Below are 21,347 nucleotides of genomic sequence, written 5' to 3'. Positions count from 1 at the left end.
CTACATCTTTACATCCCGTTTGCCTTTTCACCGCAGCAGGGTAACAAACCAAACATTTTCCGGTTGTTCTACCCGCACATCTCTCGTTTCTTCTTCTCTCTCTATGGTTGTCAGGCCACAAACGTAGTCAGATTTTTCTCTTTGCATCGTTTCTTTTCGGTTGTATATTCAGCACGTGCTTCTCAGATACAATACATACTTTTCAAAGACTTCACGTGAAAATGTATATCAAGTACTATCTAATCTTAATTATGTAACCGTTCTCGGTCTCACATGCACATTGAAATTTACAGAACCATTAGTACTGCCGTAGGCACCATGTAATGTATATTTTATTAGGCAATGAAAAAGGATATGTCCGATGTATCAATTTTTATGGGAATACAGCCGACGTATCCACCTTTTTTTTGCATGTATCGCGTTAAGATCAACCGGGATAAGTACGCTGAACAGTTAAATACTCGCTTCGCTCGAGTCAACTTTCATTTGGTTCAGGTTTCACTGCAGCGTGCTTGAGCGGGCGCAGATCAGCGTTATCACCATTGCTGTAACAACTGCCCAATCTGTTGCCCGTACTCACCAAGAGTTCTTACGCTGGAACCGTTCATAAAAGCTGATCCCTGCCAATCGCGACATTGCACATATAATCAGCGAAAGCGGCTGAACAATGGCAGACAGCGCCTACGAATCAAAAGCTTCGTGAATTCGGTCCCTGCTTCCACAGTGTTGACGCACGCTTCCACAGAAAGAAAAAATATCCATTCCATTCGGTACCCTTCGACACGATACTACAACCTCTGCTTCACAAAAGAGACCCAGCGATGCAATTTAGTCTCCGCTACTGATCGATTTTGTGATTGGTGGAAAGGCGAGCGCGTCGCAGCATTTCACAATTACAAAGATGCATGAAGTAGAAACTACGATTTACAAATTAGCATAAACGTTAACTAAACGGACCAGGGAAACGTAACTATCCACCTAATAGTTAGCTCTACTGAGCGCTTTTCAAATCGCCTTCAGTTATTTCTCGCGAGGAAACACAAAAGATCCTTGTCGTAGTGTCTGCTTTGTCGCTGACAAGCAATTTTTCTTGACCCTTTTTCAATATGATGAGGCTTAAAATTGCAGTATAAAGCACATTTCCACAATTGGTTCTGAAAAGCATTAATCAAGAACAAATAAGTATGGAATAGTTAATTATGTACCCACGCTCATGCTAAAACGTTTCTTCAGAGAAATGCTAACTACTAAAGTGCTGGACACAAATACGACGAAATGTCAGGATACAGAATACAGATATGTCTCTACCATCAAACAATATGCGCAATTGGGTTATCGCCATACACGTGATTACCACGTCTACGCTCGTAAAAGACAAGTAAAACATAATTTCTTTAATATTGGCATATCTGTGTCCTGCTTGAAATTCTAAGAAGCAAAATGACTATTTCGAAGTTTTCTCAATAGGGTGAGATGTGAAAATAATACTAAAAACTGTTTACGAAAATAAGCATAGGCCGAATACTCGGCAGATAAGTCAAGTACTTCTGCGGTTGCTAGGTTCTTCTTTCAAGAAACGAGATGGTGTCGTTCTAACAGGCAGGTATCATATCCATTCGATGTCTTCAGGTGCGTCACAAGCCTGTGTAGCGCTGACGTTGATTTTTTATGCGAAGCATATTACTGGAGCTCAACCCAGCTCCTCAGGCGCGGCGGTGTCGCCTTCAATGACCTTTAGTGACCCCATGCCATACCACGTGACACCGTGACGTCACGACAGAGGAGAAACGGGGCTCCAACTCGCGCCGTCGCTCGCGGCGTCGCCTTCAAGGCTGACCACGTGACACCGTGACGTCACGACAGAGGAGAAACGGGGCTTCAACTCGCGCCGTCGCTCGCGGCGTCGCCTTCAAGGCTGACCACGTGACACCGTGACGTCATGACAGAGGAGAAACGGGGCTCAACTCGCGCCGTCGCTCGCTGCGTCGCGGTGGTATATAAGCAGCTGCGCTTGCCTCTGCTAGACACTCACGAGGTGAGATGCCTCCTGGAGACAGAGCTGCTCGTTGGAATGAGCAGCGAAGGTTGCGGCGGGCTACAGAGACTGATGAAGAGCGGGAAGAACGTCTGGCCAAGCAACGTGCTCAGTATGCGGCTCGGCGACAGCGTTCTACCCATGCCTTACCGAGATTAGTCGAGAACACCAAGTATAACCGAGCATAACCATGCCTTACCGAGATTAGCCGAGAAAGACCAAGTATAACCGAGAATAACCATGCCTTACCGAGATTAGCCGAGAAAGACCAAGTATAACCGAGAACAGCCATGCCTTACCGAGATTAGCCGACAAAGACCAAGTATAACCGAGAACAGCCATGCCTTACCAACTTTAGCCACCAATATGCTTCGCATCTGACTAGGCTTAACCAAGCTAAGCCTCAGCGAATCTTTTTTTTCATCAGCTCGCCTGCCCAACGCCTACATCCAGCAACAGAACGCAAAAAAAAAAAAATTACATACATAAACCACTCATGTGCTCAGAAGTCCAGGGTATTTAAGCGACCAAAAGACAAGGCATAGCACAACTAAAAAATGTGGCCGTTGCACGTGCATCTGGAAGTGCCCCAGTAAGAACTTTGAAAAACGTAGCCCGAGAAACACAGTGATTGTGGCAATCAACTGCTGACTAATGGATTCTCCAAAGATCAAAAAAGCGTGCGAGACATAACTGTGAAATGAGGAAGCACAGGAAACGCAGAGATCAATGCTGTTTCGTTGACGATATCCGCTACAAGTTGAACCAGCCGACCAAAAACCGCGCATCTAAACCTTAGTACCGGAAACATGAATGCTTGTTTTCTTTAACCTGCCCTACATACTTATACAAGCTCTCGACCATATGTACCCTGGCTAATGTTTAATATAAACCGCATCTCCTTTGCTGAAAGATTTCCTACATACCACGGTAAGGACCCTTAGAAATACCCGCGAACATGATCTTTTGAATTTCTGATTAAAGAAAGCGGTAGCGACCGCCGATTCCGCGCCGAAAGTCCCACTGGCTGCAATTCGCGAACAAAAACGTTTCGCGCAAGCTTGTGCAGCATCGAATATTACACTTACTGTGCTATTGCCCGCAACTAGAGAGGCCCGTCATGCTTTCACACACCGGAAACGTTCTTTTTTTTTCGATGCCACGGCGGTGACTTCAGGAAAGAAGGCATCAGCGTAACGTGCCTCAACGTGAAAGTGGCTCACTCACCCATATTTTCTGTCCCCTTTCTGCGTCGATGATCAGACATCTCTCAGCAGCACTCGGTCTTGAAAATATCCGATACGGGCCCCCTTGCCGTTCCATCATCCGCGTCCTTGGAAATCAATACAGAGGCTCATTTACTCGTCATGACGAAGAGTCGGTCAGAATACACATACGGATATTATCATCCATAATGACGCCGACTAACAGACGCAACGTGAATAAAAAATTCAGCCACAAAACAAGGAGCAGCAGACGTAGTGGCCGCAACTTTTTCTCAGCCGCGCACCATGATCGCGGCCATTCTCAGCTATGGTGTACTGTCGTTCACTATGCACTCGGCTGTTGAGGTGCGATTGTTGCCAAACGACAACGACGGCTACGGCTTGTTCTATCAATCGAAAGCTCACAGCGGCAGCATTGACGAGCTAAAGACGTACACTTCCTCATGTTGTCGTTTGATAAGCATGACAATTTAACTAAAACACCTTTTATGTCTTATGTACTTGGCCTTTTCCTAGGCACATTTAAGAATAACATCGACATCAACCGCGTTTCTCAGTCGGTGCACTACACTCGTGCCGAGAGCCCGTTTCGAAGGCGTTCCACGATGGGAAAAGATGGAGTCTATAGCGTTCATGAAACGGAACGGTGCCTTGAGCGATGGAAAGGCCGGCGCCTTACGAATGCCTGCTAGATTGCAGACCTATGCACTCCAGTTCATGACGTCATGCTACTTGGACCAATATTTCTATTTCCATGACCAGCGTGACCAAAGTGGTGACGTCAAAACCACAGCGGCTTACTCGGGAGCATCCCCATTGATTCTATGGCAGTCGGTCAGGGTAGCATGACGTTACGGATCGAAATGCACCGGGCTGTTGCTTCGACTCGACAGAGTCGACGAGAAGAGTCGAGTGAAAACAATATTACAAAATACGGGAGCTAGCTTCGCATGCGGCCCCTGAAGAAAAATAGTTGCCCACGCCTGCTCAAAGCACTTCGTTTTTATTACGGAGTTTATTGCGCATAAGATACACACTATCGGGAGTGCTGTAGTGGTAGAGGGACCTTTTAATTTATATCTAGAATCTTCATTTCTGTAACTTCTACTCAGAGAACAGCCCAAAAGCTGCGTTACACGCCGAACTAGCCAAATGCGGACGTTGTGGCCTGTAACCAAGCCCATAATATCCGCAGCAGAATGACGCTCCCACCGAGCCATCGCGGCATGCTTCCTAGGCGGCTTGCATGACGCCTATGAAACTGTCCTACCATTTGCTAGACACGAACGTAGTTGTGTCGACAGGATTAAAATTCGCAGATAGTATACACATTTTTGCTCGCTGCACGTCAGTAGATGCTAAGTATGTGCGTTTCTCAGAACCTTTAAAGTACGGAGAAAGGTGCGGATACAACAATTAGAGATCGAACATCGATCCAATCTGCCTCTCTAACGATCCACACAGCAACTAGCCGATGTATATGTTGGCGGCACATTCCCCAATCATATGCATCTTCTACAGTAGAGTAGATAACCAGGCCAGTTGATAAAGATTCGTGATTGATTTGAAACGCAAACAAACACAACGATGAAGGAGCAAGACTCAAAGAGCATGGACTTGAACTAAATTTTATTCCCACATGAACTAAATAGCTGAGAAAAACACAAAGAGAGGACGAATCAAAAGAGAAAAGAAAAATTACTCTAAAACCAGGTACCATCCAAAAATCACATTTTAAACGTTAGCAGTGATATCGAAGGTGAGCTCACACGTGTCATTATTTTTTCTTATTAGAGAAGCTTTCAGCTATCTCCTTTGTTGACGAGTCCTCATTTCAATACAATAGTCAAGTACGCGAAAATTCCAGATCACGCACACACTTTACCCAAGGAGCATGCAAGTGCAAAAGGGATGAAGCCTTTAGCCAATTGTGCTGCTGACGTTGGTGCACATTCAAACAGCACTCTGAAGGATAAAGGAATAGAGTAGACAGCATAGCTACGACAATTGACACAGTAATTAACACCTGTGGGTATGCTCCACTTTCACGCGTCCCTTGATGTTGTTTTCGCCTCATGGCTCTCGCGTCTTCTGTAATCGGGCTTGTTCGCGCAGCTAAGCGCGGCGGTGGTCGGTGCGGTTGCAGCATATTACGAGAGATGGCGCGAGTCTTGCGCCGCTAACGCCACCTAGCGGCGGGGTTACTCGGGCGCAAAAGGGAGTAGGCTCTTCCTGTTTGGCTTGGGTTCGGGGAGCTGTGTGAACGTTTCGCTCGCTCGCCCACCGCTCGCGGGGCCGTCCTGCGAAATGCGAGCAGGAACCCGTAATGGACGAACACGATGGTTCGAACGCGTCACCGTTCGCATGATGCGCACTTTAACGATTAGGCATTGGTGTTATTCGTTCGCTATCCGGCCGTGAAGAGTCTGACGTCCTCGATTTGTCGTGCGGTCATCGGCAATTTTTATGGGTAGTGCATAGACTAGCAGGCATAAGTGTATGAAAGGTGGAATAAATGTCATTTTGGACTAAAAAGGTCTGCTGGTATGCAGTGGTTGGTACATCATTGGGACGGGAATAAACAGTGCTTAGACGGGACGCTGACGGGACAAGGCGCTGATGCCGTCAGCGCCTTGTCGGTCCTCCTCACTTTAACCATTTCAAGAGCTGTTTGTTCCCATCCGAATGCCTTTTTGATTGTTTTCACTACTGTGTTGTTGTTCCTTTTTCCTAAGAGCACGCGTGAAATCCCACACACCACAAAACATTTCCAAAGGATCTGCCCTCTTTGTTATTTTTTCTTGAGGAAAGGAAACTCCATCAACATTGAATTTGATGCACACATTGTTTGTATTCTAGAAGAACGCGTGTAAATTAGGCACAAGCACGAATTTTTGCCTCCATTTTGTATGTAAGAACATGATTATTGCTTCTTCCTTTATTTTTAGAGCCTTTTGGGCAGCAAAGACTAGAACATTACTAAGATAGCCAGTTGCCTGTAATCTAGCAATTTGTCTTTCAAATGAATATGTCATTGTGTGGTGACACGACACAGACTGCAGTTAACAGAGGGTTTACAGCGATACCGGATTTGTCAAACTTACAGTGGCAGGGCGAAAGAACATAATGACGTTTTTTTCTTGTTCTAGGAGAAAAATACCAGCACAAATGACTTGCAGTGAAAGACACGGCAAGATCAAGAAACTGCTACACACTAACTTGAGTAACTTCATGCGTGAAACTCAGCCCCCGCCCTTCCTGCACGAATAGACCAATTAAGTTAGTCATTTTCTGCTCAAAGAATTCAGTCAACTAGCAAAAGATAATCATCTGAGCGCCTTTTATTACAAGGCCTTCCAAGTATTCTTCCCTAACCCGATCCAAGCAGCTAAAATTATGCGTGGCTCTTCTATCGCAAACTCTAGAGATCTGTGGAGTTGGGAGAAGGCCAGTAAGGTAGCGCCAAACCAAACATTTAGTCAAACGTTTTGTGGGCTTCCCCAGCTCCACTGGTCTTGGGTGTTTGCGCTAACAAAGGCACGCACAATTTTTTTTCCACGGCGAGGAAGAGGACCGCCGAAGCGAGCGCGTGGGTTTTTATCGGATAGCAATGACGTCACACCACCTGTGTCCCCGCCGCGCCGCTCCTTCTCCCCCGCTAGACTCCACCTTGGCCGCGTCGCAATAGTGCGCGATGCTATCTTTCTACTCTGCTTTCACCTTCCCCTTACCTCTCTCTCCCCCATCTCGGCGAAACTGCGGACGTCAAGAGAAACCCAGTCAGGTTGTAACAGCTCCATGGTAAAAAAAATATCGCAAAGGACAGGCGCCACTTCAAAACCAATACAAATGACACACTTTTCAGTCTAACTTTTTTCCCTCAGGTTACCAAGCTTGAAGTGAGGCAGTCGTTAAGGAGTTCCATAAATCTTTCACCAGGGATGGTAAAATTTTTGACAAACGAGAGTTCATAATTTTTCTTGGCGATAGTGATTCATCATCATCAGCAGCAGCGGACTTTATGGCCACTGCAGGACAAAGGCCTCTCCCTGCGATCTCCAATTACCCCTGTCCTGCGCCAACCGATTCTAACTAGCACCCGCGACTTTCCCAATTTCATCGCACCACCTAGTCTTCTGCCGTCTTTTACTGCGCTTCTCTTGGTCCCCATTCTGTAACCCTAATTGTCCAACGGTTATCTAACCTGCGCATTACATAACCTACCAAGCGCCATTTTTTTTCTCCTAATGTCAATTAGAACGTTAGCTATACCCATTTGCTCTATGATCCAAACCGCTCTCTTTATGTCTCTGAAGGTTATTAGCATCCTTCGTTCCGTCGCTCTTTGAGCAGTCCTTCATTGTTCTCCAGCTTCTTTGTCACTCTCCAAGACTGTGCCGGATATGTCAGCACTGGTAAAATGCACTGCTTATGCACCTTTCTTTTCAATGATAACGTTAAGCTTTCAGTCAGGAGATGACGATGTCTACCGTGTGCGATGCAACCTATTTTTATTATTCTATGAATTTCCTTCTCATGATCAGGGGTGCCTGTGATTAATTGACCTCGGTAAACATATTCTATGAACATAAACTATGAATTTATATACTTAAGAATGTCGCTAATAAATAAATAAATGAAAAAAATAAATAAATAAATGAATAAATAGAAGTGTGGACTGCAGCACTATAGGTTCCTACGACGGCCGCTCCAGACACACTGCTCCGTTGGAAGGGATAGGAGGCTTGGAAATCTAGCTGGTTCTAGTAACGCTGGTGGGAAGCACGCACGAATTTTCACCAGCCGCAAGTGTAAAAATACGCCGCTGTGCAGCAAATGACCTTTGGCAATACCTCTTTACACACCTATACACCGCATCGTCATATCTCCAGCCGGTATTTAACTCTAGAGCTCAAGCAAATTGAAAGCAGCAGATCGTACCGCACTGAAGGAACTGCTCCAGAGGGTGAGCGAATGTATTGGAAAGGTACAGTGGTCAAAGGTTTATAGGGCAAAAAGAGGCCCGGCGTCAAGTAATTCGCACTCTTCAGGCGTCGTTCATTTGTAATGCGATTAAGAGTCTTAGGATACCTCGCACACTTTATGATGTCTGTCTGTCTGTCTGTCTCTCCAACCGTGCGTGCTAACTTAACCTGCTCTTCACCTTCACGGTTGTCTGCAGCACTGAAGCCTTGTTAGGTAAAGAGAAGAACGCGTAACCTCACAGAAATGTTTACATTTCAGATACGCTACTGGAAGAATATGCAGTTTGGAAGTTTCACGCGGCTTTTCTTGAGCTCTGGCATAGTCTTTCATACCCTAAATGAGCCCTGAAGTACGCATATAATTTTTCGTTCATCAGTACTATTCCAACAGTTCGGCAGTGCTCCAGATAAAACGCAAGCGGCTGCATATGCATGGGCGCAGAAATACGTGCGAAACTGCTCACTCATCCGTGAACGCTTTCGTCACTGCACCGCAAGAAGACCCACTGAGATAGCATTGACTTACTGCGACCACAAACTACCGCGCGGATAAGGGCCACTCGCCGCCGGAGCCTTTAACGATTGGGAAACTTTGACGCAACGGCTGCTCTCAAATTAGTCTACTGCAGGTCGGGCCCGCCAGCGAGCGAGGATGTAAAGGTCGCACATTAAAACTGAGGCTGTTATAAAACCCGCACACCAATGAAGCCATGCATCGCTTATCAAATACGACGTCTTGGAAACTGCACTTCAGCTGATTGCGCGCTCAGTACATAAGACCACCGGCCGACGCCTACTAGCACGCACTCGACCAACTCGGAGCTGTGTGAGCATTTGTAGGTGAGTACGCAGGATCACTTCTCACTAGCATCACACGTCGAAGAAAATTGGCTTGGTCTTTTCCCGGTCCCACTCTAAGAAAGTTTTGACTTAAACTACACGTCTGAAGACCCTTAAATCCATATAGATGATCTATGCGCATCCTCAGCTTCAACCAAAAATCTACAGCCTAATATTAAAAAGCAAGCAATACGAATGTGAAAGTCTAACTTGCTCGACTGTCCACGTTCAGGTGGAGTTAATCATGAAGTGCTCAAGGTATGAGATATGCTACGCTGTCTTTATACCTTCAGATTTTGACGTAACGCGCAGGACTCTTAACTCATAACCTATATAGTACCATTTTTCTATATTCTGGATAGAGTTCTTATTTGTCGATAGTTCAGGGAAACAATTACTAGATAAACGATTGCCTTATTGTGTGTCAACAAAGATTATTCCGCTTCGTATACATGTAAGGTCAGAACAGATATAAGCTTAATCTAGATAGATTAGGTTCCTTAACCTGGTACTGTGTTTAGGAATCACAGCGCTCACACCGAGTATAGATTTGTAGGAAGTTCCATTTATAACATTCTGAACATTGTTGCTCGAATTAGCTTCGCATGAAAAAGGTTGCGTAATTAGGACATAAACGTAGTGAACTTCAACGGTGTATCACTTACACTTGTTTACGAGCCATACAAAAACAATTACACAATCGCCACTACATGTTGGTGGGAATCTGAATGATAATTTTAGCTCAGTTCATTTTGAACATTTTCTCTCTAGCTTCCTTTGTTTAGTGATCTTATTAATGATGATACATCTTGCGCATTTCAATTGATGTCTGAGCAATCCTCCATTAGTCTTTCGAATAGAACTCGCTCAGCAACTTTGCGGCAAATGTCGGGATCCCTATCATGATGTGATATTGTAACCATAACATACGTGCACTGCCAATTCTCTTCGCAACCAGTCGGTACTTACATCATACAGAGGGTGCCACATTAATATACTTATTTGTTTATTTCTTGCAGGAAGCCACTTGTACCAGACATGCATCATAAACTTATGCTGCCCGTTTTTGTGGCATTTGTCGTTGCTGTGGCGGTGGTCTCGGTGGTCAATGCTCAGAAATCGGAGGACTGCCCTAAAGTGGACGACAAGGGGGCCAACGCCACTCATCTGCCGAACCCGTACGACTGCACCACGTACTACAAATGTTCTCAGGTGAAGATCTTCCCGCATACATAGCGAATTCAGCCTTCGTTAAATATGCTGAAATATGCGTTAGATAGTGGTATACGGGTTGAAAAATAAAGCAAAGAAACATCTGCACAGACTTGCCGTTCCCAGCAACGTCTTAACACCTCGATTGTCTCTGCCCTGACCAAGAGTCCTAACTGGTAGCCGTGGCCCCAATGCAGAGCTGTTCCTAAGTAGCATATTAAATCAGTTCACCCATCACTACAATGAAACCTCAACGTTTTAAACCTCTAGTATATTAATTTGAAGCGCTAGCGCGCAAGAGAAAACTTTGATATGTTATTCGAAAACCAAAGCATACTAGGGAACGCTAATTCGGACGTCTTAAAGCGATAGCACAAAGAGTCCCGTGTCTACAAAATCCGGTGTCGGTGCCGTCGTCGGCACCGTGTCCGCGGCCGACAAAGTCATCTCGAACCACGCAGGCCCTTAGCGTGCCGCATAGGCGTTACTGAACTAATTTAATTTCTCAAAGTAAAATCCGCCAGTAAATTACTAAAGTGCGACTCACACACAACCTACAGACATGATAACGTCGGATTAGAATTTGAATATATGAGAAAGCATATTTCCATTAAGCCGAAACTCGAACACAAACCCCTCTTCCAGATGCCGTGTGAGGTCTGTCTTAGTAGGAGCGGTACGGCCCGCTCGGTTCCTTCCGACAGCACCAAACAAAGAAGAACCAGGAAGCTCGCCATCGCGCATAACGTTCGCCACTAGCCTTTCCCGAAAAAAATTAGGGTTACGAAGCTGCAGTTGCCGGGAAGCGAGAAAATCAGTCGGCGATCTTTGAACGCTATCGCGTTCCACTCTTAATGGCGAAGCTTTAGCGTCCTCCCAAACATTTCGACTGTTGCTGAAGACTGAACTGCCAATGCATTAATGTCATATTCTTAGTGCACTACCTGATTTGCTCCCTACGTTCAAATGACTATGCATACAAAAAACAGGCAATCAACACAAAATTCAACGCCTTAGGCATATTTATGAAGTATGAAGTATAAGGTATGCTGGAGGCATACATTTGAAGACCTCTTTGAGTACACTGCAGCCTCTCAAAAACGCAATTTTATAGAGCCCGGAAAAGAGCTTCGCTTGTCCTACGTCCAAAGCTTCAATGCATTCTGCGGACACATTCCCCTGTTCAACCACGAAGGCATTAAAACCTTTTGTCTGGGCCACTGCACGGTGCAAGAAGAACTGCACCTCTTCAGTTTACCACTTTATAACGTCGAACGTATTAATAACATCTCAATAACTGAAAGCGTCCGCAATTCAGAACTCAGGCGAATGTAGTTAGAATCATCGACACAAGAAAACTGGCATAAGCAGCACAAATAATATGCGCAACGAGCATACAACGTTTCTCCGTAATACTCTGAATAGAATGGGCCTAGTTTTCGTTGCAAAATAAATGAAATTTATGTACGACTAATAGCGTATGGGGGTTAGAATGTATATACAGCGTCAACAACGTTAGAACACTATCACTTCAGAATTTGAAGTGAACGTAAATATTTTCATATTACAACTATTCCTTGCACCAAATACAGGGAATGACATACTGTTAAGAGCAAAATGGTATCCACCACAAGGCTACACTTATAGATTCAACGCCTGCTAGAGCAACTAATATATGCCTTTTTTTCTGTTTGTCGCAAATGCCCAGACTTGACAGCAAAGCTTGCTTCATATACAACTTTTTCATTTTTTCGATCATGATCTATCAATATGCAGCTTATTCCGCGAAGTTAGGGCCCAACCAAGGGGGGAAATGTTTTAGGACAGGAAAGAGCGTCAGAAACGACAGTTTCTCTACTGTATGATTGCATAATGATGCCGACTTCTTTGAGTATGTTGCGTAAACGTATGTGCGCACATGGCCTCCTTCGCCTAAAAATATGATCCTATCTGCTTTCAGTAAACTAGTTGCAAGTACGACGCTCTTTCATGTCGCAAAGCTTTTTTCAGCCCTTGATTGCGTCTTAACTTCGGGGCATGAGATCTACCAACTAGCAAGTAACAAATATTGTTTCGTTAAACATCCAAGTATCGAAATCATTAGGAACCCATAACCGCATGCCCTTCCGCTTTCATTGCTCTCTCGAAAATATTTTTCCCGTCTCTATGGCCACAAGAACACTCCTACGAAGCTTGTTTTATGTGAGTGTCGCTGTATTGAGTGTTTCTTCATATGACTCCGCTGATTGTGAGAACAACCTCCGGTTTAATACAGTTGAAGCACTGACAAAACGTAAGGAAGCGGTCACCTTGTCGTGACATCAGAGGCTTGTGGCATGAGAATCACCGGCGATCTGAGCTCCCAATATGCATACTACACTCTTCATAAAACAGCAACGACTTGTTTGCTTTCCTTCTTTTCGGGTAAGAAGATTATTGATGCCAAATTGGAAGCCACACTGCATGGGTTAGCTATCTTAAGCACTCTTCGGGGTACGAATATTCGGAACTTATTACAGACGAATAGAATACTGTCCCTTTAAGTTAGTTCCATGAATTGAATAGTCAGTTCGCGATAGTTCGAATATTTTTGTTTACGAATAGTTTTCGAATGCCTCACACTGCTACCTGTGCACGGTTGAACATGCAAACTCAAGCCGCAGATACACAAATACGTCCTGCGACACGGTAAATATTTAAAAAAAAAGCGGGGAGTTGTGCAGTACGCACTTCGTCGTTCAAGAATCAAGACTCTTTCTTTAAAACCGAAATCCTTCGCGCAGGAATTTACATCAGATTTGACATTCGACATTCGGTATCTTTTGGTACTAGTCATCGAGGCTCCAGATGTGTTCGCTCTGCATGAAACTTGAGTCCACTTGCCTGAAATAATATTTCATGTAATAGGGGCACCATTCGCAGCGATAGAAGAGTACTGCTTTCTTCGTCGCGTGATTGATGCAGTCAACACAAATTTTACTTTTATTATCTAATGTATGCACAGAACGTGAGGGAATGAACAGATCGCCTTTCTAAACCTTCGTTTCTCTAATTCACGACCAGCATACTCCTTACGATTCTGGTTATTTGATTTATTACTCTATTCGAATTTTAATGAAGCGTGCGACATAATGGGTAGTATGTTGGCGAAAACCAGTTGATGTAGAAAATACTTTGATGTCAACAAGGCTTTAAGAAATGTCCAATGAGGCTGCTTAATATTCAGAGGCTATTCGAAAAATTTTACGCATTGAATTCGATTCAATTCGCTTTTAGCACTGAACGATTCGTATTCCATTCGCAAACATTGGTTTGAGATAAAAAAACGAAGCAACTAGTAGAAAACAAATTTAGCTTTATCGCAAACATTGGCTTGAGGGAAAAAACGAATGAACTAGTACACAATAAATTTATATTTGTCATATATTGTTTTGTGGGACAAAACGAAGGAACTAGTACAATATAAATGTATCTGTGTCATATATAATGCTCCTTACGGAGCCCCAGCTTCAAGAAATTAATTAGAGAAAATGGAATCATTAACGTCCTGACTCTTTACAAGGAACGCGTCAGTATTATGTTTAAACTAAAAACCCGAAAGCACATAAATAACCTAAGCAATCTGGGCCAAATATGGAAAAAGGAACATCATTATTCAGCTAGGTTTGGTGACTCTACGGAATTACCGAACCCTAGTTTAAACACAGGCAAACAACATTTACAGTACACGCTTTTATCGCTTCTGCATATATATAAAATGGCTTATTTTGATTCTTAACATCTTACACTCCAAAATTTGCAAGGCGCACTCAGGATAAGCGTGGAGGTAAATATTATGCTATAAGAGTTCATTGCACCCATACGCATGTTGCGGCGTTATAACACCTACATGTAAATTATCACTTTCTTTTCGTTAATTTTGTTACGACATTTTTATGTGTCTAGGCAATTTTTCTCTGTTGTATTACAGTTTTCGTCGTACAAGACTTTTTCCCAAGACGCACGATGCGTATCCGCAGCTCCTGCTGCTAAAAGAAAAGAATTCGTCAAGCTGTCTGGGACAGCCTTTTTTCTGCAGCTGCACAGTCTGTTACTTGACAGGTCGAAAATCAATTATACGTTTCGATTTGAAAAAAGTGTGATTTTCACGCCATGTTTAGGCTTATTCATTGTTTCCACTTATTCCATTTCTCAGAGTGTGCCAACAATCTTAACGTTACTGCAGGGCGTGCCAATCCTGATGCCGTGCGGTCGTCGTGAGCGTTTCAACCGTGTACTAAACACATGTGACCACTGGTGGAGAACTCCCTGCATCGAGCTTCCTCTACCCGAACAGCCGTCCAGTGAAGCGCCCAAGGTAACCAAGCCCGTGGCAACCGAGCCCGTGGTAACCGAGCCCGTGGCAACCGAAAAGATCGTCGTCACGAAAACCGTCAAGGAGACCTACAAGCCCGTGGACTAAACAAGTATTGTAAACAATAAAGCTTCTGCGCATGAAAGATGGTTGATGCGTATCAATTACACTGTCCATAACTGACGCAGAAGTTGTGCTTCGCGCTACCACATGCGATAGCACATTAGCCATGTGAAACGGCCACGGCGGCCGCATTTCGATGGGGGCGAAATGCGAAAACACCCGTGTGCTTAGATTTAGGTACACGTTAAAGAACCCCAGGTGGTCAAAATTTCCGGAGCCCTCCACTACGGCGTGCCTCATAATCAGAAAGTGGTTTTGGCACGTAAAACCCCAAATATTATTATTATCAGCCATGTGAAAATTACTGAGTTCTACAATCAGTCACTTACATTTCCTGGTTCCTTACTTGAGTATCTACCCAGCGCCTCTGCATCGAAGGTGTGAAGAAAATGTGTTCTACTATTTGTGGCTTGGTGTCGCGTTAACCATACTCATTAATATGTGGATGGGCCGACAGCAATACGTGTGACCTTAGTGACTGTGAAGAATGTATTCCACATCTGCTTTGCCTCTGCCCGCGTTGCACAATGAAGAGACAGCCCCTGTGTACCGCGCTAGAGACAATGGAAAGTCGGCTGCTGTCAAAGAAAGATAATAAAGCAGTGGTAACGACAAACGTGCGCGTTAAAGGCTGCCAGAGCGCGAGTACCCTTTTTGACGTCTACGGGCTTGCGCGATAGCCTTTGATGATGACGTGTGGAACTTTAATTTTCTGCCCGCCGATTTCCGTTTCCGTATCCGCCTTTCTCTGTTGCTACATCTTCACATCCCGTTTGCCTTTTCACCGCAGAAGGGTAACAAACCAAACATTTTCCGGTTGTTCTACCCGCACATCTCTCGTTTCTTCTTCTCTCTCTATGGTTGTCAGGCGACAAACGTGGTCAGATTTTTCTCTTTGCATCGTTTCTTTTCGGTTGTATATTCAGCACGTGCTTCTCAGATACAATACATACTTTTCAAAGAGTTCACGTGAAAATGTATATCAAGTACTATCTAATCTTAATTATGTAACCGTTCTCGGTCTCACATGCACATTGAAATTTACAGAACCATTAGTACTGCCGTAGGCACCATGTAATGTGTATTTTATTAGGCAATGAAAAAGGATATGTCCGATGTATCAATTTTTTATGGGAATACAGCCGACGTATCCACCTTTTTTTTTGCATGTATCGCGTTAAGATCAACCGGGATAAGCACGCTGAACAGTTAAATACTCGCTTCGCTCGTGTCAACTTTCATTTGGTTCAGGTTTCACTGCAGCGTGCTTGAGCGGGCGCAGATCAGCGTTATCACCATTGCTGTAACAACTGCCGAATCTGTTGCCCGTACTCACAAAGAGTTCTTACGCTGGAACCGTTCATAAAAGCTGATCCCTGCCAATCGCGACATTGCACATATAATCAGCGAAAGCGGCTGAACAATGGCAGACAGCGCCTACGAATCAAAAACTTCGTGAATTCGGTCCCTGCTTCCACAGTGTTGACGCACGCTTCCACAGAAAGAAAAAATATCCATTCCTTTCGGTACCCTTCGACACGATACTACAACCTGTGCTTCACAAAAGAGACCCAGCGATGCAATTTAGTCTCCGCTACTGATCGATTTTGTGATTGGTGGAAAGGCGAGCGCGTCGCAGCATTTCACAATTACAAAGATGCACGAAGTAGAAACTGCGATTTACAAATTAGCATAAACGTTAACTAAACGGACCAGGGAAACGTAACTATCCACCTAATAGTTAGCTCTACTGAGCGCTTTTCAAATCGCCTTCAGTTATTTCTCGCGAGGAAACACAAAAGATCCTTGCGGTAGTGTCTGCTTTGTCGCTGACAAGCAATTTTTCTTGACCCTTTTTCAATATGATGAGGCCTAAAATTGCAGTATAAAGCACATTTCTACAATTGGTTCTGAAAAGCATTAATCAACAACAAATAAGTAAGGAATAGTTAATTATGTACCCACGCTCATGCTAAAAACTTTCTTCAGAGAAATGCTAACTACTAAAGTGCTGGACACAAATACGACGAAATGTCAGGATACAGAATACAGACATAAGTCTCTACCATCAAACAATATGCGCAATTGGGTTATCGCCATACACGTGATTACCACGTCTACGCTCGTTAAAGACAAGTAAAACATAATTTTTTTAATATTGGCATATCTGTGTCCTGCTTGAAATTCTAAGAAGCAAAATGACTATTTCGAAGTTTTCTCAATAGGGTGAGATGTGAAAATAATAGTAAAAACTGTTTACGAAAATAAGCATAGGCCGAAAACTCGGCAGATAAGTCAAGTACTTCTGCGGTTGCTAGGTTCTTCTTTCAAGAAACGAGATGGTGTCGTTCTAACAGGCAGGTATCATATCCATTCGATGTCTTCAGGTGCGTCACAAGCCTGTGTAGCGCTGACGTTGATTTTTTATGCGAAGCATATTACTAGAGCTCAACCCAGCTCCTCAGGCGCGGCGGTGTCGCCTTCAATGACCTTTAGTGACCCCATGCCGTACCACGTGACACCGTGACGTCACGACAGAGGAGAAACGGGGCTCCAACTCGCGCCGTCGCTCGCGGCGTCGCCTTCAAGGCTGACCACGTGACACCATGACGTCACGACAGAGGAGAAACGGGGCTCCAACTCGCGCCGTCGCTCGCGGCGTCGCGGCGGTATATAAGCAGCTGCGCTTGCCTCTGCTAGACACTCACGAGGTGAGATGCCTCCTGGAAACAGAGCTGCTCGTTGGAATGAGCAGCGAAGGTTGCGGCGGGCTACAGAGACTGATGAAGAGCGGGAAGAACGTCTGGCCAAGCAACGTGCTCAGTATGCGGCTCGGCGACAACGTTCTACCCATGCCTTACCGAGATTAGTCGAGAACACCAAGTATAACCGTGCATAACCATGCCTTACCGAGATTAGCCGAGAAAGACCAAGTATAACCGAGAATAACCATGCCTTACCGAGATTAGCCGAGAAAGACCAAGTATAACCGAGAACTGCCATGCCTTACCGAGATTAGCCGACAAAGACCAAGTATAACCGAAAACAGCCATGCCTTACCAACTTTAGCCACCAATATGCTTCGCATCTGACTAGGCTTAACCAAGCTAAGCCTCAGCGAATTTTTTTTTCATCAGCTCGCCTGCCCAACGCCTACATCCAGTAACAGAACGTAACAAAAAAAAATTACATACATAAACCACTCATGTGCTCAGAAGTCCAGGGTATTTAAGCGACCAAAAGACAAGGCATAGCACAACTAAAAAATGTGGCCGTTCCACGTGCATCTGGAAGTGCCCCAGTAAGAACTTTGAAAAACGTAGCCCGAGAAACACAGTGATTGTGGCAATCAACTACTGACTAATGGATTCTCCAAAGATCAAAAAAGCGTGCGAGACATAACTGTGAAATGAGGAAGCACAGGAAACGCAGAGATCAATGCTGTTTCGTTGACGATATCCGCTACAAGTTGAACTAGCCGACCAAAAACCGCGCTTCTAAACCTTAGTACCGGAAACATGAATGCTTGTTTTCTTTAACCTGCCCTACATACTTATACAAGCTCTCGACCATATGTACCCTGGCTAATCTTTAATATAAACCGCTTCTCCTTTGCTGAAAGATTTCTTACATGCCACGGTAAGGACCCTTAGAAGTACCCGCGAACGTGATCTTTTGAATTTCTGATTAAAGAAAGCGGTAGCGACCGCCGATTCCGCGCCGAAAGTCCCACTGGCTGCAATTCGCGAACAAAAACGTTTCGCGCAAGCTTGTGCAGCCTCGAATATTACACTTACTGTGCTATTGCCCGCAACTAGAGAGGCCCGTCATGCTTTCACACACCGGAAACGTTCTTTTTTTTTCGATGCCACGGCGGTGACTTCAGGAAAGAAGGCATCAACGTAACGTGCCTCAACGTGAAAGTGGCTCACTCACCCATATTTTCTGTCCCCTTTCTGCGTCGATGATCAGACATCTCTCAGCAGCACTCGGTCTTGAAAATAACCAATACGGGCCCCCTTGCCGTTCCATCATCCGCGTCCTTGGAAATCAATAAAGAGGCTCATTTACTCGTCATGACGAAGAGTCGGTCAGAATACACATACGGATATTATCATCCATAATGACGCCGACTAACAGACGCAACGTGAATAAAAAATTCAGCCACAAAACAAGGAGCAGCAGACGTAGTGGCCGCAACTTTTTCTCAGCCGCGCACTATGATCGCGGCCACTCTCAGCTATGGTGTACTGTCGTTCACTATGCACTCGGCTGTTGAGGTGCGATTGTTGCCAAACGACAACGACGGCTACGGCTTGTTCTATCAATCGAAGGCTCACAGCGGCAGCATTGACGAGCTAAAGACGTACACTTCCTCGTGTTGTCGTTTGATAAGCATGACAATTCAACTAAAATACCTTTTATGTCTTATATACATGGCCTTTTCCTAGGCACATTTAAGAATAATATCGACATCAACCGCGTTTCTCAGTCGGTGCACTACACTCGTGCCGAGAGCCCGTTTCGAAGGCGTTCCACGATGGGAAAAGATGGAGTCTATAGCGTTCATGAAACGCAACGTGCCTTGAGCGATGGAAAGGCCGGCGCCCTACGAATGCCTGCTAGATTGCAGACCTATGCACTCCAGTTCATGACGTCATGCTACTTGGACCAATATTTCAATTTCCATGTCCAGCGTGACCAAAGTGATGACGTCAAAACCACCGCGGCTTACTCGGGAGCATCCCCATTGATTCTATGGCAGTCGGGCAGGGTAGCATGACGTTACGGATCTAAATGCACCGGGCTGTTGCTTCGACTCGACAGAGTCGACGAGAAGAGTCGAGTGAAAACAATATTACAAAATACGGGAGCTAGCTTCGCATGCGGCCCCTGAAGAAAAATAGTTGCCCACGCCTGCTCAAAGCACTTCGTTTTTATTACGGAGTTTATTGCGCATAAGATACACACTATCGGGAGTGCTGTAGTGGTAGAGGGACCTTTTAATTTATATCGAGAATCTTCATTTCTGTAACTTCTACTCAGAGAACAGCACAAAAGCTGCGTTACACGCCGAACTAGCCAAATGCGGAGGTTGTGGCCTGTAGCCGAGCCCATAATATCCGCAGCAGAATGACGCTCCCACCGAGGCATCGCGGCATGGTTCCTAGGCGGCTTGCATGACGCCTATGAAACTGTCCTACCATTTGCTAGACACGAACGTAGTTGTGTCGACAGGATTAAAATTCGCAGATAGTATACACATTTTTGCTCGCTGCACGTCAGTAGATGCTAAGTATGTGCGTTTCTCAGAACCTTTAAAGTACGGTGAAAGGTGCGGATACAACAATTAGAGATCGAACATCGATCCAATCTGCCTCTCTAACGATCCACACAGCAACTAGCCGATGCATATGTTGGCGGCACATTCCCCAATCATATGCATCTTCTACAGTAGAGTAGATAACCAGGCCAGTTGATAAAGATTCGTGATTGATTTGAAACGCAAACAAACACAACGATGAAGGAGCAAGACTCAAAGAGCATGGACTTGAACTAAATTTTATTCCCACATGAACTAAATAGCTGAGAAAAACACAAAGAGAGGACGAAACAAAAGAGAAAAGAAAAATTATTCTAAAACAAGGTACCATCCAAAAATCACATTTTAAACGTTAACAGTGATATCGAAGGTGAGCTCACACGTGTCATTATTTTTTCTTATTAGAGAAGCTTTCAGCTATCTCCTTTGTTGACGAGTCCTCATTTCAATACAATAGTCAAGTACGCGAAAATTCCAGAACACGCACACACTTTACCCAAGGAGCATGCAAGTGCAAAAGGGATGAAGCCTTTAGCCAATTGTGCTGCTGACGTTGGTGCACATTCAAACAGCACTCTGCAGGATAAAGGAATAGAGTACACAGCATAGCTACGACAATTGACACAGTAATTAACACCTGTGGGTATACTCCACTTTCACGCGTCCCTTGATGTTGTTTTCCCCTCATGGCTCTCGCGTCTTCTGTAATCGGGCTTGTTCGCGCAGCTAAGCGCGGCGGTGGTCGGTGCGGTTGCAGCATATTACGAGAGATGGCGCGAGTCTTGCGCCGCTAACGCCACCTAGCGGCGGGGTTACTCGGGCGCAAAAGGGAGTAGGCTCTTCCTGTTTGGCTTGGGTTCGGGGAGCTGTGTGAACGTTTCGCTCGCTCGCCCACCGCTCGCGGGGCCGTCCTGCGAAATGCGAGCAGGAACCCGTAATGGACGAACACGATGGTTCGAACGCGTCACCGTTCGCATGATGCGCACTTTAACGATTAGGCATTGGTGTTATTCGTTCGCTATCCGGCCGTGAAGAGTCTGACGTCCTCGATTTGTCGTGCGGTCATCGGCAATTTTTATGGGTAGTGAATAGACTAGCAGGCATAAGTGTATGAAAGGTGGAATAAATGTCATTTTGGACTAAAAAGGTCTTCTGGTATGCAGTGGTTGGTACATCATTGGGACGGGAATAAACAGTGCTTAGACGGGACGCTGACGGGACAAGGCGCTGATGCCGTCAGCGCCTTGTC

General features: G+C 45.0%; 1 protein-coding gene across 1 annotated transcript; it reads left to right on the top strand.

The window, feature by feature from the left end:
* Positions 1–8,986: 8,986 nt before the first annotated feature.
* On the top strand, positions 8,987–14,797 carry LOC142582027 (uncharacterized). The gene is made up of 3 exons (XM_075691449.1): positions 8,987–9,086; positions 10,106–10,298; positions 14,524–14,797. Exons 2-3 carry the CDS (start codon positions 10,125–10,127, stop codon positions 14,758–14,760), a joined length of 411 nt encoding a protein of 136 aa, XP_075547564.1. The 5' UTR covers positions 8,987–9,086; positions 10,106–10,124; the 3' UTR covers positions 14,761–14,797.
* Positions 14,798–21,347: the final 6,550 nt, after the last annotated feature.

The sequence above is a fragment of the Dermacentor variabilis genome, chromosome 5 (assembly GCF_050947875.1).
Source record: "Dermacentor variabilis isolate Ectoservices chromosome 5, ASM5094787v1, whole genome shotgun sequence".
NCBI lineage: Eukaryota > Metazoa > Arthropoda > Arachnida > Ixodida > Ixodidae > Dermacentor > Dermacentor variabilis.
This window is presented reverse-complemented; position numbering and strand designations above follow the sequence as displayed.

Bases quoted from the DNA above. Each gene is read 5' to 3' on its own strand.
- LOC142582027 (XM_075691449.1), top strand. From the start codon at position 10,125: ATGCATCATAAACTTATGCTGCCCGTTTTTGTGGCATTTGTCGTTGCT. The intron at 10,299-14,523 runs GTGAAGATCTTC...ACGTTACTGCAG, and splicing joins CGTACTACAAATGTTCTCAG to GGCGTGCCAATCCTGATGCC.